At 37.6% G+C, this 19611-nt stretch overlaps 1 protein-coding gene across 2 annotated transcripts in view; it reads left to right on the top strand.

Annotated features, from left to right (window-relative positions):
• LOC126832625 (neuronal acetylcholine receptor subunit alpha-10) overlaps positions 1-18641 on the top strand; it is a 57577-nt gene extending 38936 nt beyond the window's left edge. Inside the window, exons 2-8 of one of the 2 annotated variants that reach the window (XM_050563476.1) lie at positions 4723-4830; positions 6231-6382; positions 9605-9649; positions 9969-10078; positions 10913-11454; positions 12055-12251; positions 14895-18641. In XM_050563476.1, coding sequence (XP_050419433.1) covers positions 4785-4830; positions 6231-6382; positions 9605-9649; positions 9969-10078; positions 10913-11454; positions 12055-12251; positions 14895-15236 — 1434 coding nt within the window. In that variant the 5' untranslated portion in view covers positions 4723-4784 and the 3' untranslated portion in view covers positions 15237-18641. Of the gene's footprint in view, positions 1-4722; positions 4831-6230; positions 6383-9604; positions 9650-9968; positions 10079-10912; positions 11455-12054; positions 12252-14891 lie in introns of both variants that reach the window. The other variant, XM_050563475.1, reaches the window with a different exon arrangement.
• The last annotated feature ends 970 nt before the right edge of the window (positions 18642-19611 follow it).

Below are 19611 nucleotides of genomic sequence, written 5' to 3'. Positions count from 1 at the left end.
GTTTAATAATTATTAAATACAGCTTTAAGTTACAGGGAAGAATATATATTATGAAAGAACCATATAGTGCAGCTACTACGAGGACTGACGGAAAAGGATAAATCAATTGGGTTGAAACAAAACTTTTTCCACCAAGAATTACAATCATTGAATGAATCATAGACATACGACCTGTAACTCTAGTTTTATTATTGTCTTCGTACCAAACCATCTTGTGAACCTACCCATTGAAATCACCAGAATTGGACAAAGCTGGCTACATGGCAGTCATCAAGTTCCTGCAACTGAAAGGGTAACGTCAACGCAGATACATGCCGACATGGTCTCCACTTTAAGAAGTGGGTTGCGAAATTTAAGCGTGGCTGAGAGAGCCTTGACGATGATCCGCGTCCTGGAAGGCCATCAACAGCAACCATCCAAGAAAATATTACCCGCTTGCATGACATGGTGATGGATGATCGACGATTGACCAATCGGCATATTGCCAGTGTTGGGGGCATCTCCCATGAGAGGGTTGAGCACATTATCGAAAACCAGTTAGGAATGACAAAAGTTTCTGCAAGATTGGTGCCAAAGCTCTTGACTGTGGATTAGAAACGTGTCAGATTCCCGACGCCCCGTGACAATCTACGCCGTCTTGAAGCAGATCCTGATAATTTTTGGGCCAGATTTGTAACCATGGTTGAGACATGTTTCCAAAAATGAAAAAAGAACTAGCCGGTCGTCATTTTCCTGGTAATGATGACGTCATGTCAGCTGTGAACGACTTGTTTAGAATGGCTGAAGAAAATTTCTTCCTGACCGGCATCCAGGCCTTGCAGCAGCGTTGGCAAAAGTGTGTACAGCTCAAAGGGGACTATGTAGATAAATAAATGGAAACCATCGACTTTGTACAGGTCTTTCATGTTTTTAATGACATGTAAATGTAATGTGTTGATTTTATAACAGAAATTGTATCATTATATTGAAATACAATTTACAAATGTGATCTGACAAATGTCTGATTTGTAAAACAAATATTGATTTTAAGATACAAATATTAATTTTAGTATACAAATATCGAAATACGACAACAAATGAAGAAATAAGAATTAAGGACTATGAGTTGAGAACTAAGAATTTAAGAACACTGAATAAAGAGCTGTATGGCCTTCCATAGAAAGTGGGTTAAAAAGTTTTATCACTTGTCTTACTCTTTGGGTGTTCTTTCTTTCTATTTTTACTTACTTGCGTAATTGGTATTTGAGAGAGAGAGAGAGAGAGAGAGAGAGAGAGAGTTTAACGTTCACTCAACACAAACTAGGTCATTTCGGGACTAACATATGTTCACTTTTATTTCAATCATTTGCTTGCGCTTAGGGGTCTTTATCAGAGGGAGGAAACCTTAGGACCCGGAAAAAAACCACGAGGTTGGACAGGTGACCTTACTCCTTGTCACGTATAAACGCCACAGATCAAACGAGGGAGGAGAATTTAACGTCCACTCGTCAGAAACTGGTTCATTTCGGAACTAACGTATGGTACAATTTTATTTTAGATCGAAACTACTCCACTGGACTCAATGACAGACCCTATGATCTAGAGAACACGACCCCGCCTCCATTAGTTCACTAATGTTACGGATCTCTTTAGTCAACATAAATGAACGAACCAAAGACATACGATTTGATACTTTGAAAGAAGAATTTATCGTTTTTCCTTCGAACAATCTGGACATATTATCACAGAAACAAATAGACAAATTATTTTAAGAGAACCACAACAACTCAATTTCTCTGATCGTTATGAGATAAGTGACTTTAAAAGCATCGCTTGATTCCTCAAACTGTGTCGAATCTGAATGAAGCTCATCTACGTCTATTTGTAGGCATTTAGCTTCGGGATCTCAATGGTGAATAACGAAATCAAACTCTGGCTACAGTGCTCAGCAAATTGTCGGCATTAGACAGACCAATAAATGGTATTCGTTAATGCACATTCTATGTTAAAAGCTAAGAGCAGAGACGAGGGCGATTGCTTGTCATCAACCAACTTCAGACATTTTTTCTGCTTTTGTTCGTATTCGCGATTTAATGAAACGTTTGTCCATCATTCTCTACAGTAAGAGAGGTTTTTTTCTCCTTTTTGCTGTGTGTGATCAGGTCGGCGACCATAATTTGAGGTTAATCTCAGCGTTCTTCTTGACTTTAACAAGATCAATTTGAATTTTGTTTACTTATTTTCTCGACGATTTAGAATGTTTATGAATGGGAAATTTATATCATCGACGCCATGGCCATATTAAAAACGCAAATACTCGAGACAGTTGAGTTTAAAGTATATTTTAATTTTGGTACTTCGTTTAAAGGTCACTCATCGACTTTGTAATTTTAACAGATTATACATAAAAACAGTTCTCTGACGATTAAAACATTTTCAATCGGAAAAGAAACAACATACCTTTCAAATGATCCATTTTCAAGAAGGGAAATATAAACCCTAAACATACTTTTCAATTGTTTTCAAGAGCGAAAAAATAAACATTAATCATGCTTTTCGACAATCTTTAATGTATATTTTCAACGAACATCAATTATTTTTATGTTTTTCTCTTTTAACTATGGGAGCCGGGGTGGCTTTGTGAGTAAGACGTGTTCGATCCCCGTGTTGGCCGAGAAAGTTCATCGGGATTTCTGGCGTGCCCCCTCCCTTGTCAGTGGTGCAGCCTGCAGGATGGAGAGCCTGGCATGGGACACCGTATAGTCGATCGGATGGGACAAAAACATTGGCGTGCACGTAAAAGAATTCGATATAAGAGTAGGTCATAGTGCCGTTGTCTAACGACTCTTCATAAAATCATGTTAAATGGCGTGTACGAAAAGCACATATTTATGTAATATGAATATATATAAAGTGATTTAAATTCAATTTATTTAAAAATGCTATTGTAACCACCATAGAGAAGCCGACGTCGGAACGTTTTTCAAAATGTTCATTGTATCTTTAATATTGGATATTGGGGGTCCATTTTTTCACGATAAGATATCATTATCGATATTGATTGAAATAGGCTTATATTAAATTTTAATTCGTGTTTTTAATTTAGACTATTATGTACTTCCTTTAAGCTATTAAAGTCAACACCAACAAATTTCCTCTGCTATAATCAATATATTTTAACCTAATTATTTAGCAATAACTGTTCTTAATAACATCAGAGAAACTTCAGTATGGTCAATATTTAGGATTTCTTGATACGAAAGTTACAATTTTAAGATATAGTTTTGCTTTCAATGCGATTAGCAGATTTACCCAAAATGTTTCGTGAGAACGTTTGATCGAGTTTTAGTTTATTGATCGCAAATTGATGATTAGGAAATTTGAAGACTTGCTGACAGCCGGAAATAGATGGTCCTTGAACCTTGACTTTTGATTAACGATTTTATCTTTCCAAATCAGTCCGTAGTCAAACTTTTCTTTCATTTCAAAACAAGTGTTTGGGGATTTATAGTATTCTAAACTGTTTCGTTTATTGACTAAATACGAAAGTGAATAGTTTTCAGGATTTGTTTTTAGTGTTAGGGGGCAACAGTCCAATAACAAATCCTATTTTCTGTATAAAAACACAACAAAGGACTGGCTGTAGTTTTCTTGGATTACGATGAAGGCCTCAAAAGACAAAATAATGTCAACTTCAAACGGGCATATGTTAACACTGACCGATTTGAATCTTATTTAGATCAGTGTGCTTTTTGAGAAAGAAGGCTTTTTATTGTGTGTGTGTGACATTTTAATATGATGTATTTTAACTTAATCATGCAATTGCGAATATTCAAATGCTGGATTGTTCTTTTCTATAATATAACCATGTTTGGAAACGGACTTATGCCTTAGTCGATCGAGGATGATTTTAAAGATAATACGCTAATGTACTTCAGTCAATTCTTTTTTTTTTTAAAAAGCCTGTCTATTTTTTGTTCTAGTCAATTATCAAATTGCTATGATTTTGACAGCCATGTTATTATATTACGCGTTTCGTTATTATATTGTCAAAATACTGACTCATCACAAAATATCGTTTCCTTATTTCTTATTCATTTCCGGTGACAGACGTCATTTTAATATTTTTTTTTATACTTTGAAATGTGTTCGTATCGTTATATTCGAATTCTTGGGTACATGTTATCTGTCCATAATATATTTTTATGGCCTAAAGTGAGCGGTTTAGCCGCTATTTGAATGTAAGGTTCTAATTGCTGGACTTCTTGAATTTATGCTAATTAGACCCTTTCCAAGACGCCGACTTTTAGATACTTTTAAACGTACACGCAAATACCTTATTGGATGATAATCAAAAGATAACTTTTGCGGTGCAATGTGCTTTGGGTGTTTTTCTTTATTTGCCAGCCTGGTAATAAAATGACGAAAGATTTTAAGATTGCTAGACACTAACGTCTATGTTTACATTCTAGTGTTTACTCACTCTTCAACAATCAGTCACAAAAATTGAAAATACTAGTGTCATATTATGTGCTACTGAAAATTCACACAACAGTTAGTTTTCGGGTCTAAACATGGCTCCATATTTGTAAACAAAAACATCAGAAAAGTATTAAATATTTCTGAAGCGAGATATCTAGAAGAGTGCTTTTAATGTCTTTCACATGTTGACATGACGCTGTTTCTGATTCAGTTTTTTTGTCTTATCATTGTTAATTGTGTTATGTATTTTATATTTTGTAGAATGGTTTAAGATATTGATGAAGATTATCCTATAATCTACGATAATCCGGTCAGCTATCAACATGTATTACAACCTGTACATAGTTTTAATCTTATTTCCTTTAACAGGTAAGCTACCTAGATCAAAACTAAATATAAAAAAACGGCAGTTAATTTCCAATATGGAGATTCTTTTCTTTGGCCAATCTATCTCCACCTGCGACATGTATCACTGTCTATGAAATTATGATTATGGTATGTATATTATTTTACTTACATACATATATATTTTAAACATCAACAGCGTCTAGTATTTCAACCACTATTTATCAAATGAATTATCTCCCTTGAATGAAGTTGAAGTTCCGCTTTGCTTTATCAGTTAATGAGAAATGAGAGAGAGAGAGAGAGAGAGAGAGAGAGAGAGGGGAGGGTAACGCCCATTTGACACAAACTAGGTCATTTCGGGACTAACATATTGTTCAATTTTATTTCAATAATTCGCTTGCGCTTAGGGGTCTTTATCAGTGGGAGGGTACCAGAGGACCCGGAAAAAACCCACGAGGTTAGACAGGCGACCCTACTCCTTGTCACGTACAACCGGGGAATCGAAACCCCACCAGATGACTCAGTGACATTCGGCTACCCGATCCCCCCCCCCCGCCCCCCGATAGAGAAATGGGGTTTAACGTTCAATGACACAAACTAGGTCATTTGAGTAATTCGCGTGCGCGTGTGTTTAGCAGTGGAAGGAAACCGGGGAACCCAGACAAAACCCACGATATTGGACAGGCGAACCTACTCCTTGTCACGTACAACCAGGGAATGGAAACCACGCCAGTTTACTCAATGACCGTAAAATGCAGCGCGCACGCGCTAAACATTCGGCCATCCAATCCCTTTTGGACAGGCGAACCTATTACTTGTCACGTATAACCGGGGAATCGAAGCCACGCCAGTTTACTCAATGACAGGCCTTATAATGCAGCGCGCACGCGCTATCCACTCGACCATCCAACCCCCGATTTTATCACAGTTAATGGTGACCTGAAAATTTTCTTTGTCAATCATTAACTAAAACGAGTTTTTCACAAATGTTATTGTGCGAGGTCTTAAGTATTATAGTATTCAAAATGGAAATCGCGAGCGAGTATACAGTTATATTTCTATGATATATGGTCCCATTCTTTGATGTTTGTTCCCGAAAAACGGAAATACATTGTCCGAAAAATTCCACACGGTGGAAGTCCTTTGATAACCATGGCTATTTACCTATGACAATTGATCGTCGCGACTATCAAGTCACTCATATATTATTTGAAGTGTGAAATGCTGTAAAATGAATTACGTAACCCCGAGAAGCAAATCTAACGATCATTTACTAATGGCTTAATATTTAGATCAGAAATGGCCACATTTTGTCGTTCGACTTACATGCTTAAACCAACTTTCATTTATTGTCTTGTGAACTCTTGGGCTAACACTTTCAATTGTTAACTACTAGTGTGTAAATTCATCATATTTTTCAGTTTTATGCCTGAAAACAATAGGCAATGATTATGAATACAGATTGGTGAGAGATGTTATGAAGAGATACGACAAACGAGTTCGTCCAGCAATTAATTCAACTGCAGTTCTTAATGTAACGTTCGGTGTCGCTCTGGCGCAAATCATTGATGTAGTATGTATACGTTACTTGAAAGTCTTTTTGTTTTATCACACGCGACATTTACCCTAAAGACATACGCCCGGAGGAGAATGACGTGTCGGGGCACAACCCCCAGGCCCGTGATCGTTTCTCGGGGAACAGGGTTTAACAATGATTTCCGATCGAAGGGACCCAAGTGACGATAGTTGTAGTTTGCTACCTCTGAAAACTACAGACTAACTTCGGGAGAGCCAAAATCCAAGATGGCGGCCAAAAAGGGTCTGAAATAGAGTTTTGATAATGTTTTTGCATTTTCATTAACTTCTATGCTAAGAAAAACATGAATAATTATCCACGTATTACTTGTCCGGCAATCAGTGACTGTTTGCTCCGAGTCTACCCTAGAATGAAACTATTAGGTAATGTTACTTTTAACAAATTATCGCTGAATTTAACTTTCTTGGACAATGAATGTCGTGACCGATGAGAATATGTTTACTTGTTTTGGAATACTTTATACCATTGCTCATTTATTTTAGTAATCGCATATAACAAGTGGTGGTTTAGATTTATTTGAATGAAATTGTTCGATCCCATAGTTTTTGGTGCAAATGCAACTTGATTGAGCAAATGTTGGACTACTGGTGATCCCTTTAATGGGTTTCAAAACTTTGAAAAGAAATTTCGTCGGCATGTTGATTGAGTGGTGCTTGTCCAGATCCGCTCAACGGGACAGAACATGGCTGGGACATTAGCCATAGGTGTACATCAAGAAGGAGGAAAGGGTGGGCAGGAGGGAAGAGTGGTCGGGAGGGGGGGGGGGGGTCATACATCCATTTTATAGGGAACCCAATCAAAGAGTAAAATCAAAATTAAGGTTAATTTCAACAGATTTTACATATTTGAAACCGTCGGAACATATGATGGCTCCCACATTATCAAATCTCTGCTAGTTGCCGACATTGGCACAGTGAGGGGACATATATTTAGACATTGTGGACTTGATTTACCTAAACCTCACGATGGATTGCAGCTAAAGTTAGAACGTATTGCCAGGATTATACAGGATAAGCTTTTAAGGGAACATTTTGACTTTAAATAGTCCTAAACGAGTTTCTCTTAAAATCAGTTCATGCATAATACTGACAATAGGTCATGAATTTAGCTGCGAACCATCACGAGGTTTAGAAAAATTAAGTGTGTTGAGATTTTAGTGTTTATACCCTTTTTAAAGACTATGAATGTCCCAATTCCAAAGCCGTCACTATTATTAGAAAGAAAAACTAATCAGTGACTGGGAAGCATGCAATTTATAGTGAGTACCACAAGTATGCCACCAGATCACAGTCAAAAGAGCTAACTATCAATCCTACATTATGAAAGACTCTAAAATCCAAAAGTGTCTGTCTATATCCTGGGTTCCAAACCTCGGGGTCAGATAGGTTGGGTTGAAATAAACTTTTGCCACCAACAAGTACAATCATTGAATGAATCAAAGACGTAAGAACTGCAACTGTAGTGTTGTTATTGTCTTTGTACCAGACCATCTTGTGAACCTACCCATTAAAATCACCAAAAATAGACACAAACTGGCTATAGGGCAGTCTATAAGTACCTGCAACACAAGTACATGTCGACATGATCTCCACTTTAGAGGATGATGCCACTTTCGTTCCCACAGTAAAGAAGTGGGCTATGGATTTTAAGCGTGGCAGAGACGGCATGGCTCATGAGAGGGTTGAACACATTATCGCAAACGCGGAATGACAAACGTTTCTGCAAGATGGGTGCCTAAGCCCTTGACTACTCATCAGAAACGTGTCAGATTCCTGACGCCCAGTTTTGAAGCAGATCCTGATTTTGAGGGTGACTGACCGGTATCCAAGCCTTGCAACATCGTTGGCAAAAGTGTGTACACCTCGAAAGGGATTAATTAGACAACATGGAAACCATCGACTTTGTACAGGTCTTTCACAGATAGGCTTAGAACTTTTCAGTCAGTCCTCGTAAATCTCTGATCTATACATTTCTTTCCACATTGCCAATCGTCTTTCCCCTCTCAAGCTCACGATTTGTTTCCACAGTCTCTCGTTACAACATTTTCATCTGTAAATAATGATGAAGTTTCATAGTAAAAGGTGACCTTGTTCTTCGAGTGATTGCGTTTAAATGGTGGTTTCTGAAATGGGGTCGCAACTGACAAAAGGTTGGGAACAGCTGATCTATATGATGCACATCTGCTGTGCTTGTCTCAGTGCTTAAACAACTTCTCAGTCGATAACTCCCAAAATAACGATACTTCTCAATCTGGGTGAGCAAGTTTGATAGATGACTCAGACTCTTGAAACATGTTTTCTGAGATTAACGAGTCATGCTGCGGATTACATTATTATATAGTACATTATAATATATTATGATAGCTAGATATAAAAGATAAGATTCATGGATATCTGGAAATAACTTATGATTATTATTATTATATGTGTTGGTCTGTAGTTGCGAAAATGCGTAATTTGTGTATGCCATCTCCTTTCATATTAGTTCTATCCACTTGGAAATGACATGCCCGTATTTCTCGTCCCCCACAACCCTTGGAATTGACATATCACACGTGTATTGCTATTGGTACTGAAATAATACTTTTCGCTGCAATTTGGGAAACTGTCCAAAATGGGTCCGGTGATCAACAAAACCTATAAAATGATAACAATGTTTGTCAAACTCAATTTCAGACCATCTTGGATTTTCGAGTCTCCTGAAGTTAGCCCATAGATAGTAAACTACAAATATTTTCACTATTGTCTCTGCTATCAGAAAACATCGTCAAACCTTGTTCCCTGAGAAATGGTCGCGGATCTAGGGGTTGTGCCCCAAATCATTCTGTCGATTTTAGCGCATTACTAGCCAGTAGGAAATGACGCAATTATAACTAACTAATGTAATGAGTTGCTTCTGACACCGAGGAACAGGAAGTCGTACTCCAATACTGACCTTTTAAAGGTAATGACTATGTTAAAAAGAACTGAGTGTTAGTGCTAACAATATATTTATAACCATAGCAAACACTCAGTTTGTCACTGCATACAGAGACAATTTGAACATTTTCAGCGTGTCATTATAATGTAGAATTAACAAATATAATCAGCAAGACCTATGCCAAGAAAAACTCGGCTGTGACAACAGTCAAAAACAGTAGTTCGGTCGAGGTCCAGAAACTCCTCAATAATCATTCTCACTTTTTTCTAACGTTTTCAGGATGAAAAGAATCAGATTATTACAACTAACTGCTGGATTAACCAGGTAAATTTCATCTTTACTTGAAGATGTTTGAAAAGGGGTTCATATATCCAAATGTGTAATTATTAGACGTATAAGAAGTGTGTAATGGATATAGTACAACATGGTGGTAGGCTGTACTGAACACTGCAATGGCAATTACGTTGTATCAAACTCATTATAAAGGCCACTTCACTATTAAGATCAATTTATATTCGTACCCGAACGGAGTCTTAATAGCGATATCTTACTGCACAGCTTGATATTTCTTTTTTGAGCGGGCGGGATGGGGGATTATAGTAAAAGAATACCCTGCCACTTACTGATTATATATGTCTTTTAGGGCTGGTTAGATCCTAAATTAAGTTGGGATCCTATAAAATATGGTAACATATCGGTTATACGACTACCATTTGATTTAGTGTGGAGACCGGATATACTCTTATATAATAAGTAAGTAATATTTATTCACTCTAACTGTTATTATAACCATCGACTCCACTGTTTAAAGTACTAATAATAAATTCACGGAACAAAACGGAATGTTTGGAACTTCACGATACCTAGTCTGGAATTTAGCTTATCTGTGTCAACTTAACCTGACTGTAAAACCAATACAATGATGGCTTGTCTATAATTTTTGGTTATTCAGAAAACCAAACATTTGTATTGGTTGGAGGGAAAGGGACATATGGCAGCATGTTGTTGCAAATTGTCACCTAGCCTTCATGGTCAAGAAACACAAGGGGCCAACCCTAAACCCTAGAATCGAACTTACTTGGTCCAGTGATTAGCAAGTTCCATTTGACAACGAGTACAGGGAGAAGAGGGCTTTATGGGTTACTGGTATCACATGTGCTCTAAATGCTTTTGCCAGCTTGCTCTCTGGGTTAAATACAAGACTTTGTGGTCCTAATATAGTTCAAGAGTGCAGGACGGAGGCCCTTGCAATAAAAAGGCGTTTATTTGTTCTGGTGGGACGAACAATCGTTGGGGTGCACTTAACAAGAACCCTTGACATGAAATTCGATGAAGAATATGCGCAATTATTGCTGTCTGGGCAAAATTTCATCCACAGTACCCTGAGTGGCATTCGCCCGCCTTCATTAGCCCTGCTGGTTCAGAAAAGTAGGACGTTAAGCCCCATTTCATTGATCAATAACTGTTCCCGACTATTGTCAGGTCAGTAAGTCTCTAAGAATGTACATAATGCTTTAAGGATTGTTTGGGGGAAATTTTACACTAACCCATGCTTATTTATTTCATCCAGTTTGTTTTATTTTGTAGTGCAGACGTCAAACCCATTGAATCATCCTACGTCAGTACGAACATGATAGTAACGTCTGATGGAAACGTTACGTGGTTGTCAATGGTGATATTTAAAAGCTCGTGCTCAATAGACGTTAAATATTTTCCTTTTGATGAACAGAGTTGTCTAATGTCTTTCTCTTCGTGGACTTTCGACGCTAATCAGTTGAATATGATTGACGTTGGCGAAGAAGGCGACATATCGAATTATGTCAACAGCACCGAATGGGTGCTGCACAAATATATTCAGAAGCGGGAGGTGGTGCATTTCTCCTGTTGTCCCGAACCCTATGTATTCATTAACTACATCATTCAAATACGACGACGGCCATTGTTCTACTTGTTTAACTTGGTTATGCCGTGTGTGCTGATTACTTTTGTTGCTCTAATGGGATTTTACATGCCGTCGGATTCTGGTGAAAAGATTTCAATGGGTATTACAACCCTGCTGTCCATGACTGTATTCTTAATGATTTTGGCTGAAAACATGCCACCGACTTCTGATGTTCTGCCATTAGTAGGTGAGTGTAGTGCTGTGGTGTGTATTTATCTAGCTCCACGGTAGCCCGTATGCCAGAGTAATCTAATATTTATTTTAACGTTTTGTTCAGTACGTGTATGTATGGGATTGGTGGTGAAGAAAAAAATATCACGAGTAGTAGCCATAAATAACCACCCAGAGAGCTACAGTGTAAATAATCAAAAGTTCTGAACATTTAAGGGAGCGTTGGTGGCTCGCTGAGTTCATAGGAACTTTCAACCGTGGTTTCCCACTGTACTTGTTGCAGGGCACAGGGTCTGACAACGAAAAGGGTCTGATTCATTAGAGATATTTAGTAACTGGATACATGTATAGAAGAAAACTTACTAATTTATTTTGTTTGAATATTGTCATAATTTCACTTTCTAAATGACTGTTACTTCATCATCAAACAATGTGTATAACTTTAACATATAAATGTAAAGAAAAGCACACTCGCCCATCGCCCTTCATAGTTTTAACAATAGTATATCCTTTGAGTAGAAGAAGTAAACAAATTTTTGTTTTATCCCGAACCCTCTTAAGATCTTGTAAACTCTTTGCATCATTATTTACTGATTAAACGATTTCATAATTTCAGGATTATACTACGGTATCACCATAGCCATTGTTTCCTTCGCTACCGGCATGACTGTCTTTACTCTAAATATTCACCACAAAGGTGCCAGAGGGGCAGAAGTACCGAGAATTATTAAAGTGATATTCTTTAAATACGTAGCAAGAATAATGTTTATCAGGTTAGAGCTACCTGAACAGACGCCTCCGGAAAAGGGGATGGTAAGTATGGGGATGTATGGGTCATTATCAAAATTGGTGGAAATTGCAAATCACAAATGACCAAATTTCAAATATGGTTAATTGTTTATTTTTTATATTTATTTTATAAAATATAGTTCAAAGTGTCAGCTCTTAATAAATTTAGAACAATTTTACAGAATTAAAAATTTTTGTCAGCTTTTATCGGTTACCAGTTGGAAATATGAAATTTCCCGTAACGATTAATAATTTTGTTTAAAATATGCGAATATTCCATAAAACCACTTTTTTTAAAAATTATATTGTTTCTAATGATTTGTCATTCAAGCATACTAAAACATATTTTCTTCAATTTGGCTACTTTTTTTTTTAAAAAAGAAGGCGTGTTTAGTTACCTAGTTTATACTTAAATAAATAATTATGCATTATTTTCTAATTTATATCTGTATGCGTACTCAGACAATAATTTCGACATGGTAGTAGAAAAACTGAAGATATGTTACAGTAAAGACACAATTGTTACAGGGTTGCCATAAAGGTATCTGTTTTTGAAAGAAAGCTAGAAATATTCTGTCAAGAAATATATTTCTACAAATTACGTCACATGAGTACTGACTGGCAGTAGCATGAAACCGTCAGATAAAAGTGATATCAAATTTATGTTAATTTTGAGATGTTACTGGATTGACATTACAGGAAAGACATGTTGTTCTGAATCAAAATTATTTACAAATTGAAACAACATAATGACATTCTTTTAACACTATTGTATTATCATGAAGTTCCAATTTGTAAAACCATGGACCGTCTATAGATGGACAGGCAACGTACACGAAGCCTTTAGAATTCTGTGCCGTCAAAAAATAGACCGGACAACCGTGACTAAAATAAAATTATCTCCCCTGGTGCAATTAACAGTATTAAGTTTAAAAGCAAAGTAGAGAGAGAGAGAAATGGGGATTAACGTCCACTCGACACAAACTAGGTCATTTCGGGACTAACATATGGTTTAATTTTATTTACATAATTCGCTTGCGCGTAGGGGTCTTTAGCAGTGGGAGGAAACCGGAGGACCCGGAGAAAACCCACGAGGTTGGACAGGCGACCCAACTCCTTGTCACGTACAACCGGGGATTCGAAACCACGCCAGTCGACTCAATGACAGGCTTTATGATACAGCGCGCGCACGCTAACCATTTAGCCATCCAACCCCCCCTAAAAGCAAAGTAACAGAAATCATTTCATAATATTTTTATTAATCTTGCTACTCTTTTTTTGCAACCCATACATAGATAGCCTACTAACTGATGTTTGGGGTGTAAATGTATCAACACATCGTCTTTGTTTACTTCGGAGGGGGGTGGGGGGAGTGGGGGGGGGGGGTGAATGGCTGAATGGCTGAATGGTTAGCACGTGCGCGCTGTATCATAAAGTCTGTCATTGAGTCAACTGGCGTGATTTCGATTCTCCGGTTGTACGTGACAAGGAGTAGGGTCGCCTGTCCAACCCCGTGGGTTTTCTCCGGGTCCTCCGGTTTCCTCCCACTGCTAAAGACCCCTACGCGCAAGCGAATTATTGAAATAATATTAAACCTTATGTTAGTCCCGAAATGACCTTGTTTGTGTCGAGTGGACGTTTAACCCCATTTCTCTCTCTCTCTCTCTCTCTCTCTCTTGTTTACTTCGGACGCGCCCATGTGAATTCGAAAAAAACATGTCGAGTTTTCGTTAAAAACAAATTTACTAAAACACCCTTTTCAATTTTACTTCTGCACAATTCAACATTATTCCGGACAGTATTATATCGGAACTTTATTTTCATAATTTTAAAATCCTTCATACTGAATTTGGAGTATTAAGCAAAACCAAAATGCTTACTAAAACTACGAAAATATTGAAATCAATCATTTGACAATTTTCAACTGCTGCATTTGGAAATTTCTAAACTGGAGAAATTTATCGGACAATTATTCAGTCCAAAAACGCAGGCTTCACGAGAAGGGGGTGTAGTCGGTGCGCCTCCCCAGGGCCCATAAGAGTCAATTGGGCCCATAAATATCAAAGTTCAAAATTGAATTGGGCAAAAATGCATGATTTTTTTTTATTTTACCTTTGAAGGTACAAAAGTTTTCGCTTTATCACAATCTGCTAGTATAACATCTAATGACTAATGCGGAAAGGAGGGGGAGGGGGGCAAAAGACCTCTCGCCCCAGCACATTTTTTTCCTCTCAGGGGCCCTGCAAAAACGTAATGGGAGATAACCTCTCCCACTTTCTGGAATATTACCGCCACTTGCTTGGTGTCCCATTATACTGAATTCCATTGCGCAGGATATTAATCGAAAGTTATCAAAGAATAATGAGTCTGAACGTGCTACTGCAAGGAATGGGAGCAATTGGAATAAGACACGATGGCTTAGAGTAGAGTTATGACGTGTCGATATATCTAACGAAACATTGCTGTGATGGGTATTCCCCGTGGTTTTAAAGATCTTATTCACTTGTTTGGAAGTTTATATATTTTTTTTAAAGTTTGTAAACACGTCGATATGATTTGGCAACTATTTTGGTATATATATACTGTTTACAATTCGAAACCATATATGGTGTGGACGTTGAAAAATGTGTATTCGATATTTAAACTGTTTTTGTTCGATTTCAGCAGAAAATTCCTCAAAATGATTACTACATGAGGTATGATAATGAGAAAATGCCAGAAAATGGAGGATTGTCACCACGATTCGCGCGCAAAATAACACCTTCTGCAACGCCAGGGGACAGCACCGAGAGACACTTCATCCGGGTTTTACAGAAAGTGTATCAAACCATCGAGAAAAACGAAATGCGATTGGCTGAACAAGACCGACGTGATAATATTAAGCAAGAGTGGCAGCAATTGGCGCTTATTTTAGATCGTTTGTTAATGTTCTTGTTTATCGTGTCCACATTTTGCTACACTTTGTCAATAATCTTACCCGGGGCCACCTCAACAAAGTTCGAGGATTAGAGACCAAGTGTTTAATTATGCAAGCTAACCCCTCGATTGGTTCCAATTTATAGTGAAACCTTAAATGTTTACACACCGCTCAAATGAGAACGTCGAATTGAAAAGTTAAATGTGTTTCTTGAATAGTACTATGGGGAAGATTTACCTTTAATTTCAGAATAGTTCCTCTATATATTGTGGAACGTATGAATTCGTTAAAAAACATAAATTGCCTGGAATCTTGTTGTTAGGGAACACATTTTAACGGTAACTAGAAGCTTCCCAATTGAGCGTTCGAGGTCAAGATCATTTGTTAGACAAATTTGTCAGCGAAAGCTTAGAAGGAATAGTAATAAGGAAAGGGAAATTAATTCAATGGGGAAAATGAATTTATTACCATAACAAGAAAAAGTTGGGATTATCAGACAGTATGGATAAATATGGTGAATTGTGTATAAAAAATGACACAAATAAGAAGAAATTTATTAAAATTTGAACGAATGATTTCACAATGTTTCTGTGTGAGCTTCAGACGCAAAACTTGCTTCAGAAGCAAAACGGAAGGGACAAACTAATGGTATTTAGTTACTAAAGTACAATTTCATTGTGTCAGATTGGCAAAAGAGATAAATGTGTTTTAAAATGTTTCTTCAAAGGAAATTGTTAATAAGACAAAACGTGTGATTTCACCTATGTCATATGTATTTTTTGTGCGTATTCACAAGTCCTCACTTATCATTGAACATCCATTGTCTGTTCTGTCAATAATTTGCTCCTACGTTATAGATGAAATTTGTGTTTGGTACATCAACTTCTTGTGATTTTTAACAAGAACATCATATAGTTAAGTTAACTATACAATAATTAATGTGTATACTCTACATTATAGTATATGTTATATGTAGAGCTATCGTTGCGTGTTATGGTGTAATAACGCACAGCTGTTCTACTTAGTGACATTTTACAACAATATGTAATACAGTGTGTTTTCAGTATGCAGGAATGAGTTTTCAATATACAGGGATGAGTTTTCAATATACAGGAATGTGTTTTCAACCTACAGGAACAGGTTTTCGATATACACAAATGTGTTTCCATAGGACTGTTTGACAAAAATATCTTGAACGTACAAATTGACAATACATAGACATCTATTGTTAGTGTAGCTTTCAATGCAGGGATATTTTTTTCAATATACAGTTTTCGAACGCATGGATATATACACAAGTATAACATTTTCTTTCAAAACAACATAAATACACAAAAAATGTTTTGAACATTCAACTATATATAATGTACTGTGAATTTTTTTGTATTTTATGTTTATATAAAAAAGTGTAAAGATTCAGGGTATGTTAACAGCATGTGTTTTATTATACAGAGATATTTGTGTAACGTAATCTAAAGAACATGGTTTTGTTCGGATAAAAATTAGAACAGGGATTTCTTATTTTCAGATTGTAAAACATATCATATGTCCAGCGTTCGGTTATCTCTAAGATATATTTGTGTGGATGTGCGGAATCTTTCTTCCAATATAAGTGCTTAAATGGATTTATGGCATTTCCAGGAACGAATGTACTTACTTTCTGGAAAGTGTATTATATGTTTGAAATTATGACCTACTGGTGATTTTAATATACTATTCAAAAAAAGTAGGGGATATTTGATTTTTAAGTGTTTTTAAAGTCACCTAATGAAACTGACGAAGAAACAAATGACAAAATGAAATGAAGTTCACATTCATCGATTTATTCCAAATGATCGTTAGACTAAGTAAGGCACAGACTGACCATTATAAGGGTAAATTGATACCCGGGGTCAAACAGCAAAGTTACCACAGCATCACAACCAAGTCAGTAACGGGTAAATCCTCCTCTGTTTGCCAAACAAGCATTGATCCGACGTGGCATACTCCTAATGAGACGTCTAAGGTCATTTTGGTCCAGATTGTCCCATTCCTGTTGCAACGCAGCAGCAAGTTCTTGGACATTGGCAGGACGTTGTTGACGTTGACGTAACCTCTGTCCAAGCATGTCCCAGACATGCTCGATTGGGGAGAGGTCGGGACTCAGTGCTGGCCAAGGTAATGTGGTGATGTTCTGTTGTTGGAGGTAACCTGTAACGATCCTGGCCCTGTGACATCTTGCGTTGTCATCCTGGAAGATGAAACGGCGGCCATGACGTCGTGCGAACGGCACAACATGGACTGCCAAGATGTTGTCCCGGTAGTACTGGCCTGTAACACGCCCTGCAACAACATGTAAAGCCGTTCTTCCAGCAACAGTGATGCCTCCCCACACCATAACAGAACCACCCCCAAATCGATCATGTCTGATGACGTTAACGTCTTGGAAGCGCTCGTTTCGACGACGCCACACCCTCCTACGTCTGTCCAAAAAATCAACAGTGAACCTTGACTCATCTGAAAACATCACATTGCTCCAGCGTCGATTATCCCAGTGTTGACGATCCCTACACCAACGACGTCTTGCCTGAATGTGATGATCTCTCAAACAAGGGATCACGCGAGGACGTCGGGCGCGAAGGTGACCCCTATGCAGTCGATTCCGAATCGTCTGGCCACTCACTCTCACACCAGTGTCTGTTTGAAGACGAGCGCTGATCTGATTTGCTGTGATGACACGATTTCTCAAGGCCAAGGTACGGATAAATCGATCCTGGGCTTGAGTTGTCGCCCTTGGTCGACCTGAGCGTGGTCTGTCCTGTACAGATTGTGTATCACGGTATCTGGACCATAGCCTGCTTATGACAGACTGAGAAACATTCATCGTCCGCGCCACAACCGCCTGTGTTGTGCCGATCTGTAGCATGCCAAGGGCACGTAACCTTTCATTTTGGGTAAGCCGACGCATATCAAAATTTGTTTTCTGGTCACTAAAACAATTAAACTGATGTTTCCACCCTGGAATTCAATGCCACAATGACTGTAACATTCAAAGTCAGAGTCGTGCAAATCTTGGGTTGGACCCCCATGATGATCCCAAGCATCACCTGCATTCCATGCGGTAGCTATTGGTGCGTTTGGGCGTCACATGTAACTGGAAATGTTTCTTCTGTTAGGTTCTATAGTGACTTTTTTCGTAGTCATTTGCATATTTTAGTATTATGCCCCCAAAATCAAATATCCCGTTTTCTTGTTTTTGAACGAACGTACCTAATTCGTAGAAGTGTTCCATATATTTTAGAGTTGTTTTTGGAATTGTGACTTGCAGGTTGTTTTCAGATGTAAGGATTGTTTATCTTTAGTTGTTTGAAAATAGATGTTCTTGTTCGCCACACCCTACACCATTCAGTCGTATATAATTGTAATAGTTACATACATACACACCCACATTTATTCATTTAAAGCAACCGTTCACGTTTTTTGTTGGGTTAACCTTCCTTGAATAAAATTTAATAACCCTCTCTGAATTATAATTATAAATTTTTGGGCCAGGAACTGTTCTTCTTTCGGTGACGCTCTTCGAAAAAGCCTAAGGCTCCGTCAATTCAAGTCCGATCGACATGAAAATTGGCATGCTTCATCTTTGAACACTTCTGCATCGATTTGGTGAATTAGGTTTTTGAATTTCATCCAACAACTTGGTCAGTTCCTGGTCCATAGTATGATCGTATTTGTTAATGAAGAATGATCCAAATACTTTATGATGTAGTTGGGAACGTGAAATATAGAACTAAAACTGTAGCCATCGTATCCTCTGATCTCATGGATATCTATAAGTATAGAATTATCCTATTTTCCTCCACCAACCGGAATCATCAAGGGAGATTTTGCTTGAACAAAGGCGCTATAGAATTCCAACTGCCAAAGGTTATTTTACCTGCACGCTAACGTGTTTATGGGACCTTGGGATTTAGCCCTATCCAAACGACTAGCTACACCTCTGTATATAAGGGAAACCGCGATAGAAAATATCGGTGAACTAATCGAAGCCCCGATCTGCCAATGTAAAGAAATATTCGAAAGTACATTTCCCAAATTCAAAACAATGAACTGCTTTGTAATTTCGTTGGACTGAAGTCGATCGGGTCGCCATTTCTGTGTAATTTAGTGTTGAATCCGTGAAAGATGCCATGTTTTGATTCCTTAAGGTCGAGAAGGGTCTTTCTCGTGTAGTATTTGTTGCTGGGTTTACGTCAGAGAAGCATGTTGTTTCGGAAACAAAACTTGAACATATGATAATGAAAGCAATTCAGTGGGTGCTAAAGCATATGTTTGTACAGTTACCATAAAAACAAGATAGCCATTATCACATAATTTCAGAAAAGGACATTTTGAATCCAAACTGGTATCGGAATATGAGCAAAATCGCAGCTTGACGACAAAATCAATCTATTTTTTACTTTATCTACGTCATGAATACTTTCAAAT

Source organism: Patella vulgata, chromosome 9, assembly GCF_932274485.2.
Source record: "Patella vulgata chromosome 9, xgPatVulg1.2, whole genome shotgun sequence".
Taxonomy (NCBI): domain Eukaryota; kingdom Metazoa; phylum Mollusca; class Gastropoda; family Patellidae; genus Patella; species Patella vulgata.
This window is presented reverse-complemented; position numbering and strand designations above follow the sequence as displayed.